At 51.3% G+C, this 25,686-nt stretch overlaps 1 protein-coding gene across 1 annotated transcript; it reads right to left on the reverse strand.

Annotated features, from left to right (window-relative positions):
- Window positions 1-4,065: 4,065 nt before the first annotated feature.
- Window positions 4,066-24,256, reverse strand: KCNG4 (potassium voltage-gated channel modifier subfamily G member 4). Its single transcript, XM_007994219.3, has 3 exons — window positions 24,070-24,256; window positions 21,108-21,904; window positions 4,066-7,504 (listed from the first exon to the last, which is right to left on the reverse strand). Exons 2-3 carry the CDS (start codon window positions 21,861-21,863, stop codon window positions 6,701-6,703), a joined length of 1,560 nt encoding a protein of 519 aa, XP_007992410.3. The 5' UTR covers window positions 21,864-21,904; window positions 24,070-24,256; the 3' UTR covers window positions 4,066-6,700.
- Between the last annotated feature and the right edge of the window lie 1,430 nt (window positions 24,257-25,686).

Raw genomic sequence — 25,686 nt, forward strand, 5'->3', positions numbered from 1 at the left:
GCTGGTGCTGGGCGGGGGTTGGGCGGCACAGAGTTGAGAACACCAGGCTAGGAGTTTAGAGCCTGGGTTTTGAGTCTTGGCATGGCCACCCTTGGCTGTGTGGCTTGCCAAATTATGCCTCCTCCCTGGGCCTCCACACCCACACCTGTAAAATGGGCAGGATGGAGCCAGTGACCATTAAGGTCCTTTTTGCCCAAAGAATGTGTGAGGCGGTCATGCCTAAGCTGGACAGGGTCCGGAGGGACAGCGGAGGGTCCCGTCCTTGTCACAGCTGGAGAGAGATGATGTGCTCTGAGCCTTGGGGACTTGTTTGTCTGTAAGGGGGAGACGCTGTCCTCAGAGGTGGTCTGGGTGGCGGGCACATACCCGGCCTGCTGTACATTCTATCTGCCTGCTGGAGTGGGGGCAGACACAACAGTAATTTCATTTTTTATTTGAACGTCGTTAGGCCAGGCTGGCACTCCCCCAGTCCCCCTTTCCTCCCCTCTGTCAATCTCCACTCCCCTGCGAGCATGTCCTGGGGTCACTTCCCCAGTACTCATGGGCTCATCTCCTAAATAAACGACTCAGGACATGGCACTCCCAGACACAGTGCACCGAGAGGGACACAGCCTCACTTATGTAATGTCCTGGCCAGGAACGCATAGCCTCAAAGCACCAGGAGACAGCGGACGAACACAAAATGAGCGTCCTTGTGTGCGTGCTATATTCAACTCACAATTTCAATGCCATCTAAATCAAAAGCTGGGGAAATGGTCCAGATTACAGGAGACGAAAAAGATAGGATCCATACATATAATATCTGGTATATCCCATCCTAGGCTGGACCCTGTACTGAAGGAAAAAATGCTATAAAGGATATTATTAGGTCAGCCGACAAAATTGGAACTGACAGTAGATTAAAGTAGCGCATGGAAGTTAATTGTGCTGAAGTTGAGAAATGTACTGTGGTTCTGTAAGAATCTCCTTATTCTAAGGATCTATACGCTGATGTATTTAGGGTCTCCTTGGGCTTTCCATCCTAAAATAAGGCAACTGGTTTACTTTAGAGCTTCCTACCCTTTTGCAGGGGCAGGGAGAGGAGTCGAGGATTCCTTTGAGAATCTGATGAAATTGTTGAACACTTAACATTTTAAAGTGCACCTACCCCCAGAGGTTCATAGACCTCTGGAACCTCATGGAAACTCCCAGCTAAGACTCCTTGGACTGAGAGTCTTCTGTTGAGCCTTCTGGTCACCACATTCTAAAGTGACAACGAGGCTGGTCATGGTGGGCTCACACCTGTAATCTCAACACTTTGGGAGGTTGAGATTGTTTGAGAGGATTGTTTGAGATCAGCCTGGGCAATATAGTGAGACCCCATTTCTACAAAAAATAAAAAACATCAGCCAGGCATGGTGGTGCATACCTGTGGTCCCAGCTACTCGGGAGGCTGAGGCAGGAGGATTGCTTGAGCCCAGGAGGTCAAGTCTGCAGTGAGTTATGATTGCGCCACTGCACTCCAGCCTGGGCAACAGAGCAAGATCCTGTCTCAAAATCAATCAATCAGTTAATCGAAGATAAAGGTGCACCTAGAAAGCAGAGGGCCATGATGTGAGGAACTTACTTTCAAATGGTTCAATAAACCCATTATTAACAATACCATGTAGATATGACAAAAATATAGATGGAGCAAAGGAGAAAGCAGATGGACAAAATGCAAAAAAAAAAAAAAGTGATGTTCAGATGTTTTATGCACTATTTTTGTTATTGCAACTTTTTTGTGGGTTTGACATATTTTTCAAGTAAAATGTTAAAAAAATCAGTTGCTTGGTGACTAGTAATCTTCCATTAGGTGATCCCCAGGATTAACATGTCACTGTGAGGAAGAGGAGGCAGGGAGTTTAATACGCTGCTGGAGAAAGGCAGGCTGCTGAGTGTGTGCAACCAGGTAGCCAGGCGCTTCCAGAATGAGGCCTCATGGTGGGTGAGGTGCCCTGATGCGGTGGGCGGGTGGTGGAAAGAGAGCTCAGTGAACTTACATTCAGACTTGGACTACTTGCTGATTTTTGCCAAGGGGGCAATTTTGTGGATCATCAAGGGACAGAGTCTGTTTTTCTTTCTCGCCTCTCTCTGTGTTCTTATCTGCCCCTCTCCATGGTATCAACTGTGGCAGTGAGCCCTGCTTCCCACAGTCACAGACTGTCCAAGCCGGGAAGGACTTCAGTCCTCTCGTCTAAACTCTCCCTGGGATAAATGAGAAAACGAAAGTCTGGTGAAACTGATTTGTGTAACTTTGTGTTACACAAAGTACCTGGGACATCCTGAGACATCTGCTCAGGACAGCATGGCAAAGTGTTGTTACAATCTCATCTTGAATCTTTTCTTTGAGGGCTTGGATGCTGTTTTAGATGAGCCAGAGTGATCTGCTGGAAACCGGGATACTTGGATCTAACTAGATGACCTGGCTGTGTGGCCTTGGGTTGGTGACCCTCCCTCTCTCAGCCATAATCTCTCCATTTTTTTGTTGTTGTTGTTGTTGCTGTTTTTTTTTTTTTTAAACAAGGTCTCACTCCATTGCCCAGGCTGGAGTGCAGTGGTACCATCATAACTCACTGTAGCCTCGACCTCCCAGGCTCAGGTGATCCTCCCACCTCAGCCTCCTGAGTAGCTGGGACTACAGGCATGTGCCACCACACCCCGCTAATGTTTGTATTTTTTGTGGAGACTTGGTTTTGTCATGTTGCCCAGGCTGGTCTTGTGTTCCTTGGCTCAAGTGATCTGTCCACCTTGGCCTCGCACAGTGTTGCAATTACAGGCATGAGCCACTGCGCCGGGCTTAATCTCTCCATTTTAAAATGAGGGAGTTGATTTACTTAAGAATTTGTTATCTTTCTGGAGGGGTCATTGATTCCCTTGAGAATCCGATGGAATCACTGGACACTTTGCACTGTGAAATGCACGTCATCGCAGAGGTGCACGCGTCCCTCGTGGAAACTCCCTGCTCGGATCAACTCTTCCAGTGGGACTTCGAGTTTTACCATATTCTAAAGTCCTAAAGCCATCAAAATAGAGTCAGTGGTCCCCAGTGCAGTCTTGCACCCCTCTCATGCTGTTGAAGAATTAATTCACCCTTCCCCAGCTCACTACTTGGGCTCAACTCTGTCTGGCTAGGACATGCTGAGTCAAAGTTTCCCAGTTACCGCTGGCAACCACGTCCACAATACAACACGAAATGGCTTGCCGTGAAGGGCTGTTTTCTCTTTGCCTTCGGCTGGAAGATGTCCACCTTTGGCTACAGTCGTGCCCACTGGCCTCAGAGAACACAAGCGCTTCTGGGTAACATAAGGGGCCTTTCAGCCAACAGGGGTGAAGAAACTGCCTGGTAACTTGCTTGTCACTTCCCCCCTATTCAATCAGCACAAAGGAAAGGTGGTTAGGCAAGGCTAGACTAAAACAATTTAGACCCGTCTCCTGGGACATTACCAGGGAGAAAAAATAGAGCATTTAATTAAGCCCCACATGCGAGCAATCAATTCCAATTTTCCATGTCTAATTTAGCAGAGAATCTCAACTGGGTGAACATTGAGACTCTATGGAATCTCATAACAGTGGTGGTGCTTCACCTAATTTTGATTTTAAATGTTTCTTTTAGTGCTGGCACACTTTGGTGAAGATGCCTGCTAGGTGAAGCAGAGGAGAAGGGAGATGCCTGGGCAGAAGCCAGTTACAGGGATAGGCAGAGCTGTCATTAATACGTTTTGCACCAGGCATGCAGCACAAAAAAATGTCTTCAGTGAGAAGGCAGGGCGGGTGTGGGGGCTGATGTGGGTCCCAGACCTTCCAGTGGCTGTTTAGGCTTTGTCTCTGGTTCCAGAGTGAGCTTACCACCCAGTTCAAAGGGCTGGGCTGGACACTGACTGGAAGGAGAGGAGACTGGGGACTCGTACATTCTTTTCAGCATTATTACTTGCAAATGTTTTGCCCCAGGAGGCAGAGCTCTGCCTGCTTCGCTGCTGGTTGTCTTCATCCACAGGACAGTCCTTAAGCTTGCTTTGTGGAACCCAGGTCAGAAAACCACAGGTCTAGCCCAACACCTGCCTGCAGCTGCCTGAGGGGGAAGGGGCCTGCCTGAGGTCACACAGACAGTGGAGACACTGGGTTCCAGCCAGCGCCCAAGCCAGCCAGCGCCCAGAGAGAGAGTAAGTGGGAGACTTTGCCCTTTTACTATTTTGCCTAAGAGTAGTTATTAAAATGTCAGTCTGGGCCGGGCGTGGTGGCTCGTGCCTGTAATTCCAGCACTTTGGGAGGCCGAGGCGGGTGGATCACCTGAGGTCAGGAGTTCGAGACCAGCCTGGCCACATGGTGAAACCTTGTCTCTACTAAAAATACCAAATTAGCTGAGCATGGTAGTAGGCGCCTGCAATCCCAGCTATTTGGGAGGCTGAGGCAGGAGAATTGCTTGAACCCGGGAGGCACAGGTTGCAGTGAGCTGAGATCAAGCCACTGCACTCCAGCCTGGTGGACAGAGAGAGACTCTGTCAATAAATAAATAAATACATACATACATGCATACATAAATACATAAATAAAATGTTAGTCCGGAACAGAAATACTTCTATGGCTGCTGTCCAAGGTGCCTGTCACATGGAATTTCTATCCAAGGTTTATGGGAATCTGCCTGTCACTTTGTGGAGTGGAGTGGCCATCCAGGCTGGGGATTTTATAGGGTGCAGGGGCTTTCCTTGTGTCATGGCCACTGGACTACTCTGTCACGTGGTGACATGTCAGCTTGGGAAAGACTGGGGTCTCAAAGAATGGGGACATGTGCCCGCATCAGCTGGGGGGACACCCGGAGGACTCCAAGGAAAGGAGGGCTCCCCAGGAGGCCAAGGATCCCTGGACACTAGATGCTGGTGCGGGGCACTTCCTGGGCCAGAGCCCTCTGCCATGCTGCTGCCTGGCATTGCCATCAGTGGAGGACCGTGCCTGGCACATAGCAGGACATTGTGAAAAACTAACAGAATGAATGAACAGCAAGGGACTTGTTAGCAGCGGTAAAATGCTGACTACTCTCATACGTACACTACATCAGATTGGCAGGGCCTAAACCACTTCTCTGTCATCTGTTTGGATCTCGTGCACTTTCTCCAGGGGTCTTAGAGCCAACAGCAAACCCCTGTGCGGGCCATGCCACTCTGGGGAAGCGCCATCAGGATGTCTCCCAGGTGTGTTCTTCTGGGAGAAGCCAGGATTTGACAGAACCTTGTACGATTCATCCTAGGAAGGAGGCAGCGCTGTCTTGCCTGAATGGCTCAATGGCTCCTCATCCCAAACTGGGCTTCTGATGCCCAATCCAGCCTCGTCACCTCCCTAATCCACAGCCCGTGCACATCACTCTGCCCTCCGTAGAGCATGCAAGGCCCACGCCTTCTCATCCCAACCCACCTGTTCAGCTTCATCTCCCAAAATACCCCTCTACTCTCCAGCCCTGCCCATGTCTCTGTGAAGTCTTTGGGAGCCCACTGCTTGGAATTCATTGCTCCTTCCTGCCTGCTCTCAGAATATGCTGCTTTATCTCCAGTGACTCAGACTTCCATCTGCCTCCTCCCCTGGATGCAAAGGTCAGACTCTATTCACAGATGAATGGACAAATAAATAAATACATTGAAATGTGAGCTAAGAATGTCTGTCTCCAGCATGGAGAAGACTAGTCGGGGAAGCCAGCAAGGGGCAGCGCCTACAATTCCCCTTGTGTCTGTGCCAAAGCTACACTGAGTCCATGGGGGCTCAGCTGTGGATGAAAAGCCAAGGTCCCCTGCAGTGTGGGAGGAAGCAGCAGCAGGAATGATCTTCTCAAGGGACAACGTGGACCCTGAAAGAGTTTGTCTCTGTCAAGGCTAAGGACTGGATAACTGGAGAACACCACACCAAGAGTCCAGGCAGCCAAGGAGGGCCTGGCTGTGTTGGCAAGTGGAGTTTCTGCCCAGGTCTCAGGTCCCAGGTCCTAGGTTCCAGGTCCCAGATTCCAGGCATGCCTGGGGATGCCTGCTCCTTCTTGAGCTCCAGGTGGGGGATGGCAGGCTTGTGGGCATCAGCCTCAACATGGGATTTACTGCAAAAAGGCTGATTCTTCCTTCTTAGCTACAAGTGTTCAGAGTTGGCAGGAGGCAACAGCATTAGGGAAATACCACTGGTGGTGGTAAGCGGAAGGAAAACATATTGATCCCTCTGGAACCCGTGGAAAGGTTGGGTGGGAGAGTTTGATCAGTGGGGTTTGCAGTGACTGGACCTTTGACTTCCAATGGTGGCATGGCCCAGGAAAAATGGTCTTAGGGAAATCATGAAATTCTATAGGCTCAGTATGCAAATATCAATGGTTACTAGTTCTGTGGGCATCCAGAACCCAGCCTGGGATGTTAAAGCCTCTGCTGGGAAGGAAAAGAGAATGAAAGAAGACTGAGCTACTCCAGCAAGATTGTGCTCAGTAGATGGGCAGAGAGAAGAAAGGCAAGCAGGCTGGACACAGTCAGCCTGGGACATTGGGCCCCCAGGGACAAGGATCACAGACACACAGCCTCTGTGGTCTTATGCCCCTCCAGCTTCAGGAGTCCTCCCTGGGCTCTAGAACATCACTAGGTGGTCTATGTGGGGGACCCTTGAGTGTGTTTCAGGCAGGGCGATGGGTTGAAGTTACCATGTAGTCACAGGGAGTGCTGAGTTACATGTGCATGATAGGCAAGGCTGGGCCCTCCAGGATTAGGTCATTGACATCGTTCATGAGCTCATGTTCACTGGCCATGTGGGGGCCCAGGAGTTCACATTCACTGGCCGGACCAGTGCTTTGGAGGTGGCGGAGACGGGCCTGAAGCTGCTCCTGCTCCTTCTTGAGCTCCAGGTAGGAGTGGGAGAAGGTGTGGAAGATAGACGTGGCCGGGAAGGCCATGATGAGGATCCCGCTCAGGATGCTGCTGAGGGCCACCATCTGGCCTGGCACACTTCGGGGCACCATGTCCCCATAGCCCACCGTTGTCATGGAGATGATGGCCCACCAATAGGAGGCGGGGATGCTGGTGAACTCCAGCACCCGCCCTGACTCCTTCTCGGCCACGTAGACCAAAGGGGAGAATAGGGTGACGGCCACGGCCAGGAAGAGAAGGAGCAGGCCGAACTCACGTGTGCAGCGGCGCACAGTGAGCCCCAGCGTCTGCAGCCCCAGCGAGTGGCGGGCCAGGCGCATCACGTAGAGGATGCGCAGTGCCCGCAGCACACGCAGGACCAGCCCCACCTTCTCCAGGTAGGAGCTCCCGCTCGGCCTCTCGCCATCCTCCGGGGACTCCTCAGACACCGCCAGTGACACGTAGTATGGGGAGATGGCCAGGATGTCGATGATGTTCAGGGGCCCCTGGAAGAACTGACACTTGTCTTGGGCCTGGACAAACCGCAGGCAGAACTCCAGAGAGAACCAGGCCACGCAGACGGTCTCCACGATGAAAATATAGTAGCACTTCCGAGAGCATTCGCCCTGCGGGGAGAAGAGGCAACAACGCAGGGTAGAGAGTGGACCCGCGACAGCGCTGGAAACTGGGGGACGACTTCATGCCCATGAACTTTGTGCTGTAAACTTAGTTGTCCACCAGAACCTCCTTTTACACAGTTTTCCAGTTGTGGCTGGGTATACAGCAGATCGGCTAGGTCAGAGACCATTCTTTCTGGCTTCCCTTGCCACTAGGTGTGGCCAAATGACTAAGTCCTCACCTCTGGACTGGAAACAGAAGTGATGCAAACCACTTCTGGATCTAACTCGTGCACACTCTTTTCATCCTTCGTGTGAGTCGGGACAGCACAGATGGGCCTGCAACCCAGCTAAGAAGAGAGGACTGGGCCAGCGCTCCAGGCCAGGAGGGAACATCAAGGCAGGAGAATCTGGAATAAGAATTGTCTATACTCACCCACATCCCTCACCTTGGGACTATTGCACAAGAGAGAAATTTGGTTTAAAACTATTCTAGTTTGCGGTCTCTTTGTTATAGCTGCCAGCCTCTACCTTAATGACATAAGTACCTCGGGGGACCATGCAATGCTCTGCTGCTGTTACTCAAGCCACGTAACACTGTCGTGAGCAGGCAGCATGACCCCATTTGACGGCCCAGGGAGTTGGTCACAGCAGTGAAGTGACTCGCCTGAGCTCACATACTTAAGAGGTGGTGCCAGGGTCTCTTAGCTGCTGTTGGCTATTTTGTAACTTTGTTGTTTATCACCCCTCATTCATTTAGCCAACAGAAATGTATGGAGGGCCCACTTTGTGCCAGGCATGGTGCTAACCCCTGGTTTGAAGGCTGGCGGGGCAGAGGGGGTTCCCAAATACCCCGGACAGCCCTTGGGATGTGTAATTGCTGCCCTTGACATGCGGGATTCCAGCTCGGCAGTTCCAGCTGGGTGGGCGCCATTCTGCGTTCTGTATTTTGTTCTTCCTCCCGAATAGTTCAGGGTAGTTCCACCAGCCCTTCTGCCACTCAAAGTGTGGGCCTTGAGCCAAAACCATCAGCCTCCCTGAGGAGCTTGTTAGAAACAGAGCATCTCAGGCCCCACCCCATCCCACAGAATCATATTCTGCAGTTAACAAGATCTCCAGGTGACTCATGCAAATTGAAGTTTGACAGGCACTGTTCTAATGTGTGGTTCTCAACCTTGGCTGCAGGTTAGAATCACCTGGGGGTTCCTTGAAACATTCTGTTGCCTGGGCCAGGTCCTCCCAAGATTCTAATTTAATTAATCTAGGTTTGAGCTGAGCAATAGAATTTTCCAGAACCCCCATGGATAATTCAAAAGTGGAGCCAGGGTAGAAAACTTCGCTATAAATATTTTACACACACACACACACACACACACAAAATACATGTACTTGATGGATGAATGGATGAATGGCCGAAGCAACTTGTCTGTGTGAAAGGCAAGATGTTGACAACCACAGTTTTCTTTGGATTAAAGTGCTCTGAAGTGGAAAAAGAAATTATTTCCAGTGCCCACAGAAATCATAAGCGGAAATGTTCTTTATGCCTGGCTGCTGGAGGAAGAGAAACAGGCTGAACCATGCCAGTCTCTATTTGCCTGTCCAGGGCAGGGTACCTTTCTGGCTGGACTTCTGTGTGGACTATTACAGGGGTGGGAGTCAGAGGCAGCACTGCCAAGGGGTGGAATCCAGAGTGTTCCAGCCTCTTCTTTGGAAACTGAAGCAGAGAGAGGGGCAGGGGTCACTGCGAAGCCACACAGCAAGTTTTTTAGCAAGATTGGAGAATCAGGAACTTTCTGTGCCCTGCCAGCCTTCAAGCCCTCCAGAAAGCATGTCTGCTTGTCTAGTTACAGTACTCCCAGAGCCTAGCACAGTTTCAAATCCCATCTCTTCCACTTACTTGGGCAAATCACTTGTCCCTTCTGGACTTTCAGTTGTCTAAGCTCTGAAGAGCTGTCGTGATGAATGGAAATTATGCATATAAAGACATGAACAGGACCGTGCACCTCGCAGGCACAGGATGCACCGTAGCCATTTTAACACAATCATACATTGGTCATGGACCACAGTCTGCCTGGTCAGTGTAAGGGTAGCAATACCTTCTTCCTATGGCTGGATATTACAGGAAGATGAGGGGATTCTCCAACCCACTGAGAGGTCTTCGCCACGACTACCCAGGGTTTGCTTCAGGATCCTGAAAGGCTCGGAAGATTTGGGTTCCGATTCCCCAGCCCTGCTACAAACTTGCTGGGTGACTTTGCAGTGGCCACTGGCCCTCTCTGTGCTTCAGTTTCTAATACAGAGTTTGGAACAGAATTGGTATTTCTCAAAGCTGATTTGGAAACCCCGGCACCAGAAGCCCCCAGGGTGCTTGTTGTAAATGCAGATTCTTGGGCCCCCATCACAAAATCCAAACCTTGGGTGGGGCCCAGAAATCTACATTTGGCAACTCCCCCCATTCACTCTGAGGCACCTGGAAGGTTTTCAGGCTTTGAGCTAAATTCTGCCTACAAGGCCTCTTTCTTTGCAGACATCCTGGGAGTTTCTCCCTAGGCTTAAAATACTCACAGCCTGGGAATAACTTCCACACTGATGACCCAATAGCTCAGGAAGGTGACTCCTTAGAGGCCGAGAAGGCTCTGCCAGGTCCTCCTGCCTATGGGGCTGGCGTTTGGACATTCAAGCCATGCACACCGACTGCTCCCCTCCCACGGCCTGGCCCTCTGGCCACCTTTCTGGACTGCAGCAAAGGCTCTGCTCTGCCACGTCACTGCACCTGCATCAGGCTCTGCTCTGCATCCTAAATCCAGCCTCCCAGCACTGGTCCCTCAGAAATGCGGGCATTGGCCAGGGGGTGTTTATGGAGCATGGGCAGAGGAAATAATTCCCAGCTTAGCAAATATTCGAAGAAAAGAGAAAAGGGGGAAAGAAGGAAAGAAAAAAGTGATCCTTTCTCCCTTTGTGGAAGTTCTGTGCTTAAAGCCAGAAAGTTCCAGGTCCTAGGAACCCCCGGGTCCCTGGGCACACCGGGATGGTTGGTCACTCTATGCCTAGCCCTTGTCACAGGCACAGCGAGGTGTGTTCTGGCTCCTTCCTGTAATGAAGAAGAAGTGTCGGCCCGGAGAAGGCCCAGGGCGTGAATGATGAAACAATACGGATGAATCCCACGGGCCTGTTGTGGAGCAAAGCAAGCTGGATGTGTGTTTCCATTTGCAGGAAGCTCGAGATCAGTCAGCCTCATCTAGGGTACACAAAGTGATCAGAACAGAGGCTGCCTCTGGGTAGTGTAAGGATGGCCTGTGAAGGGCCACGAGGGAGCTTTCTAGGGTCACAGAAATATTCTGTACTCAAAGGGGAGAGGCTGACACAGGAGCATCTGCTTATTAAATTCTGCACCTAAGATTTGTGCATTTCAGTGTATGTACGTTTTACCTGTAAAACTGTAAAAGAAAAATAGTAACAAATGGTAGGTGATTTGAGGTGGAGAGGGGATGGAAAGAGAAAGGAAACAAGAATGGCAGAATATTGGCTAGGCACGATGGCTCATGCCTGCAATCCCAGCACTTTGGGAGGGCAAGGCAGGTGGATCACCTAAGGTCAGGAGTTCGAGACCAGCCTGACCCATGTGGTGAAACCTTGTCTCTACTAAAAATACACAAATTCGCCAGGCGTGGTGACACACGCCTGTCATCCCAGCTACTTGGGAGGCTGAGGCAGGAGAATCGCTTGAATCTGAGAGGTGGAGGGTGCAGTGAGCCGAGGTCGCACCACTGCACTGCAGCCTGCGTGATAGGTGATAGAGCGAGACTCCATCTCAAAAAAAAAAAAAAAAAAAAAGTGGCAGAATATTGACCATTGCATGTAGCTGAGTCATGGTTTCCCAGGGGTTCCCTATATTATTCTGTTGACTTTGTAAATGTCTGAAATTCTCCATAATGAAAAGTTAAAAAACAAAAATAAAGGATAATCAAAACCACAGTAAGACACAATTTGACATCCACTAGGATGGCTAGAATCATAAAGACAGACAATAATAGCCAAGTGTTGGTGAGATTGTGGAGAAACGGGAACCCATCACTGCTGGTGGGGATGTAAAATGGGGCAGTGGCAGTGGAAACAGTTTGGCAGGTCCTCAAAAGGTTAAACAGAGTTAACATGCAACCCAGCCGTTCCACTCCTAGGTGTATAGCTCAGACAAATGAAAACATATGTCCATGCAAAAACCTGTACACAGGCCGGGTCTGGTGGCTCATGCCAGTAATCCCAACACTTTGGGAGGCCGAGGCGGGTGGATCACCTGGGGTCAGGGGTTTAAAAGCAGCCTGGCCAACATGGTAAAACCCCATCTCTACTAAAAATACAAAAATTAGCCAGGCATGGTGGTGGGCGCCTGTAATCCCAGCTACTCAGGAGGCTGAGGCAGGAGAATCACTTGAACTCAGGAGGTGGAGTTTGCAGCGAGCCAAGACTGTGCCACTGCACTGCAGTCTGGGTGACAGCATGAAATTCTGTCTCAAAAAAACAAAACAAAAACCAAAAAAAAAAAAACTTGTACACAAAGTCCATGGTAGTATTATTCATAATAGCCCCAAAGTAGAGACAACTTAAACATCCATAAACTGATGAGTGAATATATAATATGTGGCCTATTCACACAACGGAATAGTAGTCAGCCATGAAAAAGAATGAAGGGCTAAATCATGCTACAACATGAATGCACCTTGAAAACACGATGCTGAGTGAAAGAAGCCAGACACAGATACCCCATGTTGGATGATTCCATTTAAGTGAGATGTCCAGAGCAGGCAAATCCACAGAGACAGAAAGCAGAGGGGTGGGTGTCTGGGGCTGGATGGAGGAGGAAGGGAATGATGGCTTCTCAGCTCCATGATGATACTAAAGACCACCGAACTGTGCACTTAAAAAGGGCGAATGTTGTGGTATGGGAGTTACAGTCAGTCTGAGCTGGCTGCGTACTCCTGGGGGAGGCAGCAAGTGGGAGTAGTGGGGGTCCCGGAGCCTGGCCTGCACTTGTTTCACGCAGCAGCACAGCGGGTTTCCTGAGGGCAAAGCTGCTGCCCTGGGGGCCCTGCAGGTGCAGCGAGGGCCAGTTCTAGAAGCTCCATCTGGGAGGGGCTCAGGATCCACATGAGCTTGGAGGCTTCCTCGCCCCCTCTGTCCCTCCCAGCAAGTCCTGCCAGTCCCACTTCGGAACGTGGCCACCTCTCACTTTTGCTGCAGCTCCTTAGTCAGGGCTGGTCCATTCCTCAGCTCAGCATCTCTTCCTCCCCTCCCTCCTGCTGTGAGTTCACCATTTGTGCCTCTGGCCCTGGCCTGAGGCCCTGAGCTGTTTCCTCTGAGGCTCTCCTGGGGCCTCATGTGCTGACTCACTCCTCCTCCCACTCCTTTAGCCACTTTTCTCTCCTTCCCGTGCCCTCTGCCACCCTCCCCTCCTTTACTCCACTCCCATGGGCCTCCCCCAAGCCCCTCCTCACCATGAGCCACAATTCCTCCTCCCCAGGTCTCCCCTCCCGCCCACTCCCAGCAACTGTCCCCTCTTCCCAATGCTGGGACACAGGGACTCTGAAAGTGTTGGAACCAATTGGACGGGGTCAGCCCCACCATGGGACCTGGCCCATGAGTCATCTAACTGAAGACGTCTTCCCTTCTGTGAAATGGGGAAGGTGATTCTCATCCCGCAGGGCAATTGTGGGCACCGGGGAGACCTGCTCAGGGACGCTGTAGTGTAGGAGCTCCTCAAATCTACGTTGCTTGTCTTCCTCCTCAATCCTCTCCCCGCACTGCTGTCCGGTTCAGGCCCTGCAGCTGATCCACCATGGGCTCTCCCTGGCCTTCACCTTGGGCAGGTTGGATGGCTGACTTCTCTTCTAGAGCTTCCAGCAAATTCTTATTAGAAAGCAGCTGCCACTGGGCTGGGCATGGTGAGTCACGCCTGCAATCCCAGCACTTCGGGAGGCTGAAGTGGGTGGATCACTTGAGGCAAGAGAGTTTGAGACCAGCCTGGACAATGTGGGGGAAACCCTGTCTCTACTAAAAACACAAAAATTAGCCGGGCCTGGTGGTGCATGCCTGTAATCCCAGTTACTCAGGAGGCTGAGGCACGAGAATCACTTGAACCCAGGAGGTTGGAGGAGAGCCGAGACTGCACCACTGCACTCCAGCCTGGGCAACAGAGCAAGACCCTGTCTTGACAAAAGAAAAAGCAACTGCCGCTGAGGGAGCATTACTAGCTTAGCTGCTGTCAGGCAAGTTACATAACTTCTTGAGGCCGTTTTCTGATCTGTAGAATGGGATTGCGGTGAGGATTAAATTAGGAAACAGGGAAATGACTAGCACAGGGCCAGGAGCCCAGCAGGGGTCTAAGAAGTATCCACTGACTCTGAGTCTCACAGTGGTTCTCCCTGTGCAGAGAGGGCAGGCCGCCATCCCATCGCCTCTGTACTAATATCCCTTCAGCAGTCACTGAAGGAGAGACCTAGGGACCCTCCCAGTGTCCAGCACAGGTCCAGCCTGCAGGGGCCCTTCCTGAACGACTCATGAATGAGTGTGGGTGGCGGTGTCTGCGCGGGGCATTTGCAGGGGGCTGGGAGTTGGACACGCGGAGGCGGGGGGAGTGTGAGGAGGCAGAGGAAACTGTCACCTGCAGAGCATCAGGGAGGCCCCAGGCCAGGAAACAGGGAATATTGCTTCTTGGCTGGGACACAGGGAGAGACACAGCTGCAGGAAAAAAACAACCAAAAGCAACAAAACTAGGATAAGAAGCATTTGCTAGAGCAATTACTAAATGCCACCGAGCACAGAGAAGCTCCAGAGAGCAGGCCAGTTCTTTAGGAAGCTGATTCATGGTCCGAGAAAGGGACAGAGGAGGAGGGAGGAGCTGGCTCTTGCGCAGGGCCTCTTACTAAAGGGTGAGGAGGCAGGGAGGTGGACATGGCAGCCCAAAAGGTGAGCTGCATCCTGGGGAGGGGACCCCAAGAGTCCCAGGTGGTCTTTTAAAAATCTCTCTCTGTGGGCTGGTCGCAGTGGCTCATACCCGTAATCCCAGCACTTTGGGAGGCCGAGGCTAGTGGATCACCTGAGGTCAGGAGTTCGAGACCAGCCTGGCCAAAATGGCAAAACCCCATCTCTACTAAAAGTACAAAAATTAGCTGGGCATGGTGGCGGGCGCCTGTAGTTCCAGCTACTCTGGAGGGTGAGGCAAGAGAATCACTTGAACTCAGGAGGCAGAGGTTGCGGTAAGCAACCTGCACTTCAGCCTGAAGAAAAAAAAAAAGCCGGGTGTAGTGGCAGGTGTCTGTAGCCCCAGCTACTTGGGAGGCTGAGGAGGCAGGAGAATGGTGTGAACCTGGGAGGCAGAGCTTGCAGTGAACTGAGATCGCGCCTCTGCACTCCAGCCTGGGTGACAGAGCGAGACTCCGTCTCAAAACAAATAAACAAACAAACAAATAAACAAACCACTCTCTGTGCCTTCCTTCCCCAGCCCTCCACCTTAGTAAGATGCTGAAATGTCTACAGTCCAGGATGAGAAGGAAGGTGAGCACCGAAGAACCCGCATGGTTCTGCTCCCTAACCCCACCATGGTTCTGCAGAGACATCACCAAGGGTGCTTCACTCGGTTGCCATAGGGTGTGCGTGTCCCTTTGACAATATCCCTGAAAGACCCGGGCAATGCTGTGGGGCAGGAGTAGCACCCAAGGTAGGAGGAGAACTGTGGGAAGGCTGGCAGGGGTAATCTTGAGCGTGGTGAGTTCGCCTACTTCTCCTACCGAGTCTCCAGCCAGAGCAAGCCCTCAGAAAAGACACGCTGAAAGCCAGAGCAGAGGAGGAATGAGGGCAGGCACTGGAAGGGGATGGAGAGGACATTTGAGTCACTGGCCCCTGACTCGGCCATTGCGATTCAGGTTTGAGGGAGCCAGGGACGGAGGCTGGTGAGCAGAGCAGCAGAGCAGGTGCAGAGGTGTGAGCCCAGCCCCAAGGGGGAGCAAAACAAGCATCCACTCTGTGCTGGCGCCTGATATACAGGTTTTCATTCAGTCCTCAGCACCGCCCTCTGAATAGTGTTATGATTGTCCTCTTTGATGGGTGAGGAAATAGAGGCACAGAGAAAGAAAAGGACTTCTCTGAGGGCAGAGCCAGGGAGTGGGAAAGCTAGGACTCAACCCAGGACGAGCAAACTGAAGATGCTGGCCCTTTCCATGACCTGATACTATCTGCAGTGGCTGGGATGTCTTAGTAGCAGTAAAGAGGAAGAAAAATGGTCCTGGCCAGTGGTGTTCAGGCTGCCCCAGAGGGAGGTAAAAGGCAGAGCTGCCCGGCCAGGTCTGAGGTCACATAGAGAGGGCGCAAGGGATGAATGGCAGGGAGGACAATGAAGGCAGAGGGAAAGAAAGAACCTGGAAAACTGCAGCAAACAGACAAGGACATGAGGCTGCAGGTGCCCAGGGCTGGAAGGATGCTAGGGACCAGTCAGCTGTAAAATGACAAGTCCAGACCATCACTTTACCAGCAGGAGTTTGAGGTCCAGGGGCGGATGTGACCTGCCCTGGATCTCCCAGTGCATTCAAGCGAGAGTCGGGGTCAGGCGGGGTGGCTCAAGCTTGTAATCTCAGCATTTTGGGAGGCAGAGGCAGGTGGATGACCTGAGGTCAGGAGTTTGAGACCAGACTGGGCAACATGGCGAAACCCCATCTCTACTAAAAATACAAAAATTAGCTGGGGATGGTGTTGCGTGCCTGTAATCCCAGCTACTTGGGAGGCTGAGGCAGGAGAATCGCTTGAACCCGGGGAGGTAGAGGTTGCAGTCAGCTGAGATCGCACCACTGCACTCCAGCCTGGGTGACAAGAGCAAAACTCCATCTCAAAAAAAAAAAAAAGAAAAAGAAAAAAAAAACAACGAGGGTCAGGACTAGATCTTGAATCCTGCCTGTTGAAAGGGGTCTGTGTGGCAGCCGTGGGAACAGAATCCTGGCTTCATGTGTCAAACTCATCTTGTTCCTTGGAGGTGGGGGTCGGTCTTCGGAGTGTGTCTTTCTATCTTCAGCTATCAACATGGAGTAGGCCATCAGTGCTGGATGGATAAACCAATAGTGGCATATACATACAGTGGAATAGTATTCGGCCATGAAGAGGAACGAAGATCTGACACATGGCACGGTGTGCATGGACCTTGAAGACACGATGCTGGAGCAGGAAGCCAGCCACAGAAGACCACACCTGGCATGGTTCCATTTCTATGAAATGTCCAGAACAGGCTAATTCATGGAGATAGAAAGCAGATGGGTGGTTGCCAGGGGCTGGTGGGAGATGGAGGAGGAGAGACTGCCTAGCTGGGACAGGGTTTTCTTCTGGAGTGCTGAGAAAAAGTTTTGGAACTAGATAGAGGTGGTGGTGGCTGCAGAAGATCGTGATTGTACTAAATGCCACTAAATTGTTCCCTTTAAGGTGCTCGATTTCATGTTTTGTAAATGTCAACGCAGAAAAATGGAGCAGGGGGCTGGCGTGCAGTGGCTCATGCCTGTAATCCCAACACTTTGGGAGGCCGAGGTGGGAGAATCACTGGAGCTCAGGAGTTTGAGACCAGCTTGGCCAACGTGGTGAAACCCATCTCTACAAAATATACAAAAATTAGCTGGGCGTGATGATGCCTGCCTGTGGTTCCAGCTACTCAGGAGGCTGAGGTGGGAGGATTGCTTGAACCCGCGAGGCAGAGGCTGCAGTGAGCTGAGATTGTGCCACTGTACTCCAGCCTGGGTGACAGAGTGAAACCCTGTCAAAAAAATAAAAATATGAGCAGGGCTGCTCAGAATCTAAGCTCCAAGGAAGTAAGAAATTTCTCTTCTCTCTAGCACCCAGAAGAATGGGCTTTAGTAGGCAGTCAATGACTGTTGTTGAAGGAAGGTAAAGGATGAATGTTTGGTTTCCAGTTAACTACTACCGAATGAATGAATGAATGAATGAATGAATGAATGATGATCAGTATGACGGACGTTCACTGAGCACCTCTGTGTGTCGGCACTGTCCCAGCTGCTTTATGCACCACATGACCCCTTGAGGGAAGCGCTTAGAGCACCCCCATTTCACAGAGGAGGAAACTGAGGCTCAAGGAGTTTAAGCGACTTTCCCAAGATCACTGGGTTAGTCATGGGTGAGGCCAAAGTTGAAACCCAGGGCGTCTGGCCTTTGCACCATCTTGCTGGCCTGAGAGCTGTTTCACAAAGTCTGGCTGCCTCAGAAGCACCAAGTGCCCCCGAGGCTAAAGTTCTAGACTACAGGTTAAGTGGCCCAGAACTGAAAGTTAGGACTGGGCACAGTGGCTCATGTCTGTAATCCTGGCACTTTGAGAGGCCAAGGCAGGCAGATCGCTTGAACTCAGGAGTTTGAGACCAGCCTGGGCAACATGGGGAAATCCTGTCTTTACAAAAAATACAAAAAATTAGCTGGGTGTGGTGATGCACACCTGTAGTCCCAACTACTTGGGGGGCTGAGGTGGGAGGATCACTTGAGTCCAGGAGATGGAGGCTGCAGTTAGCTGCCAAGATCGTGCCACTGCACACTAGCCTGGGTGACAAAGTTAGACCCTGTCTCAAATTTAAAAAAAGAAAGAGAGAAAGAAAGAGAAGGAAAGAAGGAAAGAAAAAGAAAAGGAAGGAAGGAAGGAAGAAAACAAAGGAAAGGAAAGGAAAGAAAGATGGTATCAGTGTTGTGTAGTCATAGGGGGTTGGATTTTAGAGCCAATCAGAGGTGAGTTCAAATCTTAGCTCTGCCACTTACTGTGAGCTTCAGAAAGTGATAAAACCTCTCCGAGCCTCAGTTTCCTCATCTGTAAAATGGGGGTGGAAGTGGTATTCGCTTGCCCATGCTGCCACAGGGATGAAATCAGTACACGGTGTGAAATGCCAGCCTCATGAGCGGCACTTAGGAAGCATTGGTTCTTTCATCCTTTTGGGGAAGAGTCCCCCAGGGAAATCCAGAACTTTAAAATCTGGTGCCCCTTAGAAGGGCTCAGGCGCTGGCTTGGTCCTTCCTGTCTACACTGCCTCTTCCCTTCTCCAATGTAATTTTTTTTGAGATGGCGTTTTTCTCTTGTTGCCCAGGCTGGAGTGCAGTAGCACAGTCTTGGCTCACTGCAACCTCTGCCTGAGGGTTCAAGTGATTTTCTTGCCTCAGCCTCCCAAGTAGCTGGGATTACAGGTGCACGCCACCACATCCGGCTAATGTTTTTTGTATTTTTTAGTAGAGATGGAGGTTCATCATGTTGGCCAGGCTGGTCTCGAACTCCTGACCTCAGGTGATCCACCCGCCTCGGAATCCCAGAGTGCTGGGCTTACAGGCACGAGCTGCTGCACCCAGACTCCATTGTAATTTGCAATCCCTGGCACAGACCTTTACCCCACTATCAGGTTTACTCCAAGGGACGTTGCTATGAGAAGGCAGAAACACGGAAAACTGTTTACAGCAAATGTCCATCCATTGTTTCTGTTTCTGATGGAGGAGTTCTGTGGGTTATAGCCCTGGGTCTGTTCCCCCACCCTGCCATCGTGACATTTTATGTGTGTGGAATGCTATCAGGGTCAATTTGCAGGACACTGGCCCCACACCCAATGGGCACTGCCTGACCCAGAAGCAGCTGGTCCCTCTCAGACTGACATTCCCTGAGGGCAAATAAGGAACACAAAGCACGTGTTGCCATCATCCTTTTACGTAAATGTAAGGTCACCGTCTTGGGAGAACAAAGACTGCCCCGTCCTCAGCCTCCCTACTGTCTGAATTATTATCTAAACAGGAACACGGACACTCTCCGGGCAGCACCTCAGCCTGTCTCTGGGCACACACACAAAGGCGCTTTCACTCAGGAGAAAGCATAAAGATACTGTGGCTGGGCCTGGGCATAAATCTCTCTTGTCCCAGGAGGAGACGTGGCTGCCTGATCCTCGGCTGAAGCTTTGGACTGCGCAGGTCTGCAGGCCCACTTCTCCCCTCTAATTTGATTTCCCTAGTCACTGTTAAGCTGGGCCTGGGCTCATGCCCTTCGTCATTTTCAAAGCACTAGATTTTGAAAAAATCTTGGCCCTCTGCACAACCGAAATCCTGGCTGCTACACAATTTCTCCCCTCTCTGGAAATCTCTAAGAGGGAACAGTTTTGTGGGCATCCAGGGGCCTTTCTTTATTAATTGGAATTAGGACACCCTTAAGAAATGGGGTAGGGAGGTCACTTGTTTTATTTTAATCTCTGTACTGCAGAGTCCACACATAAATATTTCTGTGAACAAGCAGGCGCTTAAATCACATGCTTTCATGCTGTCGAATGAAAAAATGCCTATGATTGGCATTATCGTCTTCTCCATGGGAAAACAAGCTGTTTAGAGGCCCAAGTATATTGTGGGGTTTTTTAGGGTCAAACTTTTGTAGGTTGGACAAGACACATTTTATTCAACCCATATTTACGGGGATCCTACTGTGTGTGAGGCATGGGCTGGTTCTCTGTTTAAGTCCTTTCTATCTGGCAAGTTCTCTGATCCTGGTGTCTTTCCCTGGGACATATCTTTAAGCGAAGAGAACTTAGGTGAGCTGGCAACTGTTATAAGCCAAATACAGCAAGCACCATCTTACGTATGTGTTTAGTTTCTCTCTCTGTTGATTACAAGGTAAGCTCCAAACGTCAGGATGATGGGCAGCCAGGGGAGCTCAGTGCTGGGGAGGAGTGATCTTTTACATCAGGAAACAATCTAGTTCTCTGAAGCTTTCCAATAACCCTCTCAACCAAATGCTAGGTTCTTATTTTGCTTCTCAGACCATCTGGCTCCCGGGTGGAGGGAAGGTGTCTTGGGGTCTCCTGTAACTCCCAGGAAAGGGGATAAAGGTGTGGGCAAGCAGCACTTTTTGCTCTGGCCTCCTGGGGCAGGGTGACTTAAATATCAGCTCACCTATGAGTTTCCCATCCAGTGAGACTGGCCCAGACACTGAGCACTGCAGGGAAACTGAGGCCTGGGGACCTTTGCATCCTTGGTGTCCTTACTGTGGAGCTCCGAGGAAAATAAATGGCCCGTGCCTCAGTTTCCTCATCTGAAAATGGAGTGGGGATGCCCAGGAGAATGTTAGCTCAAGAAGGCGGGGATTTCATGTTTTTGACCTGGTCTAGGGCTTAGCACAGAGTGCTGCTCAGTAAACACATGTTGAGTTCACTGGGTGAGTAAACCTTGGTGGTGACATTACCCATTTCACAGAGGGGGAGACAGGCTCAGAGAGGAGGTGGAGTGATTTGCCTGTAGTCACAAAGTCGGGAGAGCCTGGAGAGGTGACGCTGGGTCTGTCTGGCCCACTGAGTCCATGCGTGACTGAGGGCCACTGAATGACTTTCACGCTGAGCTGTAGGCACTTTTGCCTTTGTAGGACTCCAAAAAACAAAAAACAAAAAAGATGAAAAATTATCTTTTATCACTGATGGTCTAATAATGAATATAATCCACGTTGGATAATATTCATTTTTTTTCTTCTTATTTTAAGACCTGAAGACATTTTCGTGGGCCCCTAAAAGACACCTCCGCCCGGGCACCCTGTGAGATGGAGCCATGGGCCCCATCAGAGGCCACTCACCTGGTCCTCCTCCGCCCTGAGGTCGGGCATGGTGCTGACGCACAGGCTGACGGCCGTGGTGGCCACGAAGAGGATGGAGAGGCAAGCGAAGACCTTCCCGGGCAGCCCGGACTGCGGGTTTTCCACCATCTCGCGCAGTCGGTTCATGCAGAGGCCCCAGCGCGAGGAGTGCGAGGCAGGGCGGCGGGTCTCCCTCTGCTGCCGCAGAACCTCCTCCCTGTGCAGCTTGGCCAGCTCCTCCAGCTCCTCCAGCTTCCTCAGCAGCTTCCGCAGGCAGCACCTCTCCAGGTGGGCCTCCTCGATGCCCCAGTAGGCCAGCTCCTCCTGGAAGGACAGCGCGCACATCTCCTGCAGCAGCACCAGCTTCCCGGCCGCCAGGAAGCTCACGATCACCCCGAAGGCGCTGGGGCTCCTGTCAAAGAAGAACTCCTGGCTGTCCTCGTCGTAATCATCGCAGAGCTGCGCGATCTCCTCGTAGCTCCGACAGAGCCTGAGTTTGCTCAGGCGGCTCAGCGGGAACTGGTCCAGCGTGCTCCAGGGGAGGAGATACCTCCTGCCCCCCACGTTGATCAGGATCTCCTTCTTCAGGTCCACCGGGGAGGCGTCCAGGGCACCCACCTTCTGCACCCTGCGGTAGTAAAGGCCCTTGATGGACGGCATCTTCACTGGGCTGGACAGGAGCTGACTCCAAGGGCTGTGGGAACCATAGTGGTGGTGTCTGGGATGCAGGCCCAGGTCTCCAGAAGGCATGGGCATTGCTGAAGACCACACGGCGAGGAAGTGCTGGGTTTACCAGTCTGACACCCAAGGGACAAAGAGCAAGAAAAAGGAAGGGAAATCAGTCTTGGGGCAAAGAGTCCTGGATGTTGCGACTACAGATGTTCTTACATGTGCTTTCCTGCAACCGCATCTGCATGGCTTGTTCTTTTAACCTTTAGCTCAACACATATTTATTGGGCACCTACTGTGTGCTTGGGATACATCAGTGAACAAAACCCTTCCCTGGTGGAACATCTACTGGTATCGAAGAAGAATGTCTCCAGAACAGACGTTGCATGGATGGCGACTGAGTTGCATGGATGGGGACTGAATTGCATGGATGAGTAACGCAGTCCTGAGCTGGACAAATCAGAGCGGTGCCACTTCTGGGCTCTGTGGTCTCAGGTCTGTGGCTTTACCTCTCTGATCTCAGCATCATTCATTCAAATGACAAGACTCGTACTAATCTTGCAAGGTACAGTTGGTAAAAATAGAGCTTAAGAATGGAGGCTCTCAAGTTCACTGGCAGGGACGAATCCCTTACGGACTGCCAGCACAGGTGGGTTACTCAGTGCCTCTGAGTCCTTTGCTTTATCTGTGTGATGGGGGCAGTTTGAGTACCCACACTGTAGGGCATGGCAAGGGTTATATGCAGTAACAGACAAGAAGTGTATTAATAACACTTCTAGATGCTTCTGACATGCCTGGCTTCCCCTAACACACCTCAACAACCTCATGAAGTAGGCATAAGATCTCCACTTTATAGATAAGAAGGCTGACACACGGAAGGCTTGCGTATCTTGCCTACAGTTTAGCAAGCACCTGACATCAGGAAGTTCAGTGAGGGTCTGTTATTAAAGGTTGGAACAGACCAGGAATGTGACTGTCCTTAGCACAGCATCAAAGCATCTAGGTCTCAGGAGGAACTCCACCAGTCTCACTTAATCACTCTTGGTTGCTTCCTCATTTGGGGAGGCCTTTGCTAAGGGGACAGAGGAGCATGGCATACTTGCAATCACAGTACTCCTCCATGTTCATTGCGCGCTTGCCTTAGCCATTCTTGCTGAGTGACCTCCAGCCAGTTACTCCCCCTCTCTAGGGCCATGGTCTTTTATCTGCAGAATGAAGGAGGCCTCCGGGCACAGTGGTTCACGCCTGTAATCCCAGCATTTTGGGAGGCCGAGGCAGGTGGATCATCTGAGGTCAGGAGTTTGAGACCAGCCTGGCCAGTGAAACCCCATCTCTACTAAAAATACAAAAATTAGCCAAGCCTGGTGGCATATGCCTGTAGTCCCAGCTACTCAGGAGGCTGAGGCAAGAGAACGGCTTGAATCTGGAAGGCGGAGGCTGCAGTAAGCCGAGATTGCGCCATTGCACTCCAGCCTGGGCAACAGAGCGATACAAAAAGAAAAAAAAAAAAAAAAGAAGGGGCCTCTAATGCTCTCTCCATTTCAGACCTATATGAGGTGCCTGACTTAGTGTGAGTGTTTTAGATTTAGCCAATTCACATATTTAAAAAGTTCTCTCCATAATATTTCTAACCTTCAGATCCTGCAACCATTTCTTATGCCATTCATTCTAGCCAGAGCCATTTCCAAAGCATCTATAAGCTTACATTTTCAGATGCACTCCACTCCAACCAAGAGAGAAACTCGGCAGCTGAATGGAAATCAAAGTTCCTCTCAATTTCAGAGCCAGTTGGATTCTGGTGGATAGTGGAGAGTGAATTGCAGCCTATTTCACACTCTTGCTCCCCACACAACATTCTGTTGTTCTGAATGCATTACTTTGCTCACAGGGGATGGCCAGAGGAGGATGAGGAGCCTGCAGAGAGAAGAGTATTTTGAACTCCGGGGAGCCCTTTGCAAGCTTCCTCATTTTCCCAGTGCAAAAACCAAGACCCAGCGAGGGGAAGTAACTTGTCCAAGGTCACACAGCAAATCCAAATCCAGCCCAGCACCCTGTCCCCCAGCCTGGGGCTCCTTCCAGAACCTGGAAACTGCCCTTTCTGCATTCACTGAATAAACCCAATTTTGCAATCTACGGCTCTCCAAACAGCTGGCAAGCAGCTCTTTCCGGAGCACGGGAAAGAAATTCACTGAAAACAGCACTTTTGCCGAAGGATGTTTAACAGCATCAACCTCCCCCCGGCCCCCGCCCGCCCTGCAGCAAGCATTAACTCTTCCCCTCAAGTTTCACTCACCCTCTTGTCTCAAGGAGCCAGTTTCCAGCTGTTTCTCTGCCAAGCGAGGGGAGCCCATGTCTTGGTGCCCAGGGAAGGGACAGGTTTGTGGTGGAGATGAAGGGGAAGAAAAACAGTTCCCAAAACAGCAGTTTCTGGCAGAGTTAGTTTCCAATCTTTCTTCCCGTGCCTCCTCCAGAAACCAGAAGTTCATTCATTCTGCATCTCTCTCTCCAGCAGCTGCAGGACAGCCCTGGGGGATCGAGGTGGGATTGTTTTAAAGGACCCAGAAGTCCCTTTCCTTATGAGAGATGAGGGTCTGGGGGTTCTTGCTGGGAGGGAGCCAGGGCAGCTGTTCTGGTTGAGCAGCGGACTACTCTGCACTTTAAGTCCCACAGGGACAGCCAGTGTGGTCCTGCAAGAGAAGCCAGTGTGTGTGTGTGTGTGTTGGGGGGGGGGGGGGAATGGGAAGGGCTTAGAAATAATCTCTCCATCAGCCAGCAGCAGGAAGGAGCAGCAGCCGCTGCCACTCTGCCAACCGCCTCGGAGGCAAGGGGCGCTGTCCTCCCTCCCCTGGCATGGAGGAGCACAACTCGGGAGGGGCAGAGGGCAACTTGGGGCCGGAGGCATCTGCAGCTACCTGTCCCCAGCCACCCCAGAGGCTCTTGGGGTATGCTGATGATGGTGACAGGCCCAAGCTGAAGCTGCAGAAGGAACTTTTTGCTGCTTTTAACCGGCCCAGGCCTGGGACAGGTTCAGACAGAAGCCCAGGCTCTGAGCCCTGGCTGGGAGTCAAGGGGGCCGCGTTACAGAACAGGGATAGGAAGAGGTGTGAGCTTGGAATTCACACACACGCCTGGATCCTGGCTCCTAGGTGAAAGGCTGGGTGACCTTGGGCAGGTGAGTTACTGCTTCTGAGCCTCAAATGTCTTGTCTTTAAAACACAGGAATGAGAGAGGGTTCAGGGAAGATCAGAACCATAAGTGCAAGCTCCTGTGCTGGTTGACTGGTTGGCTGGGTGAAAAGGAAGAGGCATCGGTCCAGGGCCTGGGTGTGGACTTGGACTCTGCACTACCTGGCCGTGTGTCCTCGGTCCGTCACTTCACCTCTCTGGGCCTTGGGTTTCTCAGTCAAATGAGGACAGTGAAACCAGTGATGGCTGCAGTTGCAAAACCAGCATCTTATAGGTGCTCACTATACGTTGACTGTTCTTCATTTTCTTAAGAGGTTCTGAAGCCCAGGCTCTTGGCTTCTGAATGTAAGTTATCTTCACTGCATTTGATAGTTGAGGCCCTGGAGGTCTGAGAAGAGGTTTGCTCAAGGTCACCTTGCTGGTTAGAACCATCACTTAGGCCGGGTGTGGTGGCTAACAGCTGTAATCCCAGCACTTTGGAGGCAGAGGTGGGCAGATCACAACGTCAGGAGATCGAGACCAGCCTGGCCAACATAGTGAAACCCTGTCTCTACTAAAAATACAAAAACTAGTTGGGCATGGTGGTGGGTGCCTGTAATCCCAGCTACTAGGGAGGGTGAGGCAGGAGAACTGCTTGAACCCAGGAGGCAGAGCTTGCAGTGAGCTGAGGTCGCACCACTGCACTCCAGCCTGGGTGACAAAGTGAGACTCTGTCTCAAAAAAAC

The sequence above is a fragment of the Chlorocebus sabaeus genome, chromosome 5, assembly GCF_047675955.1.
Source record: "Chlorocebus sabaeus isolate Y175 chromosome 5, mChlSab1.0.hap1, whole genome shotgun sequence".
Lineage (NCBI taxonomy): Eukaryota > Metazoa > Chordata > Mammalia > Primates > Cercopithecidae > Chlorocebus > Chlorocebus sabaeus.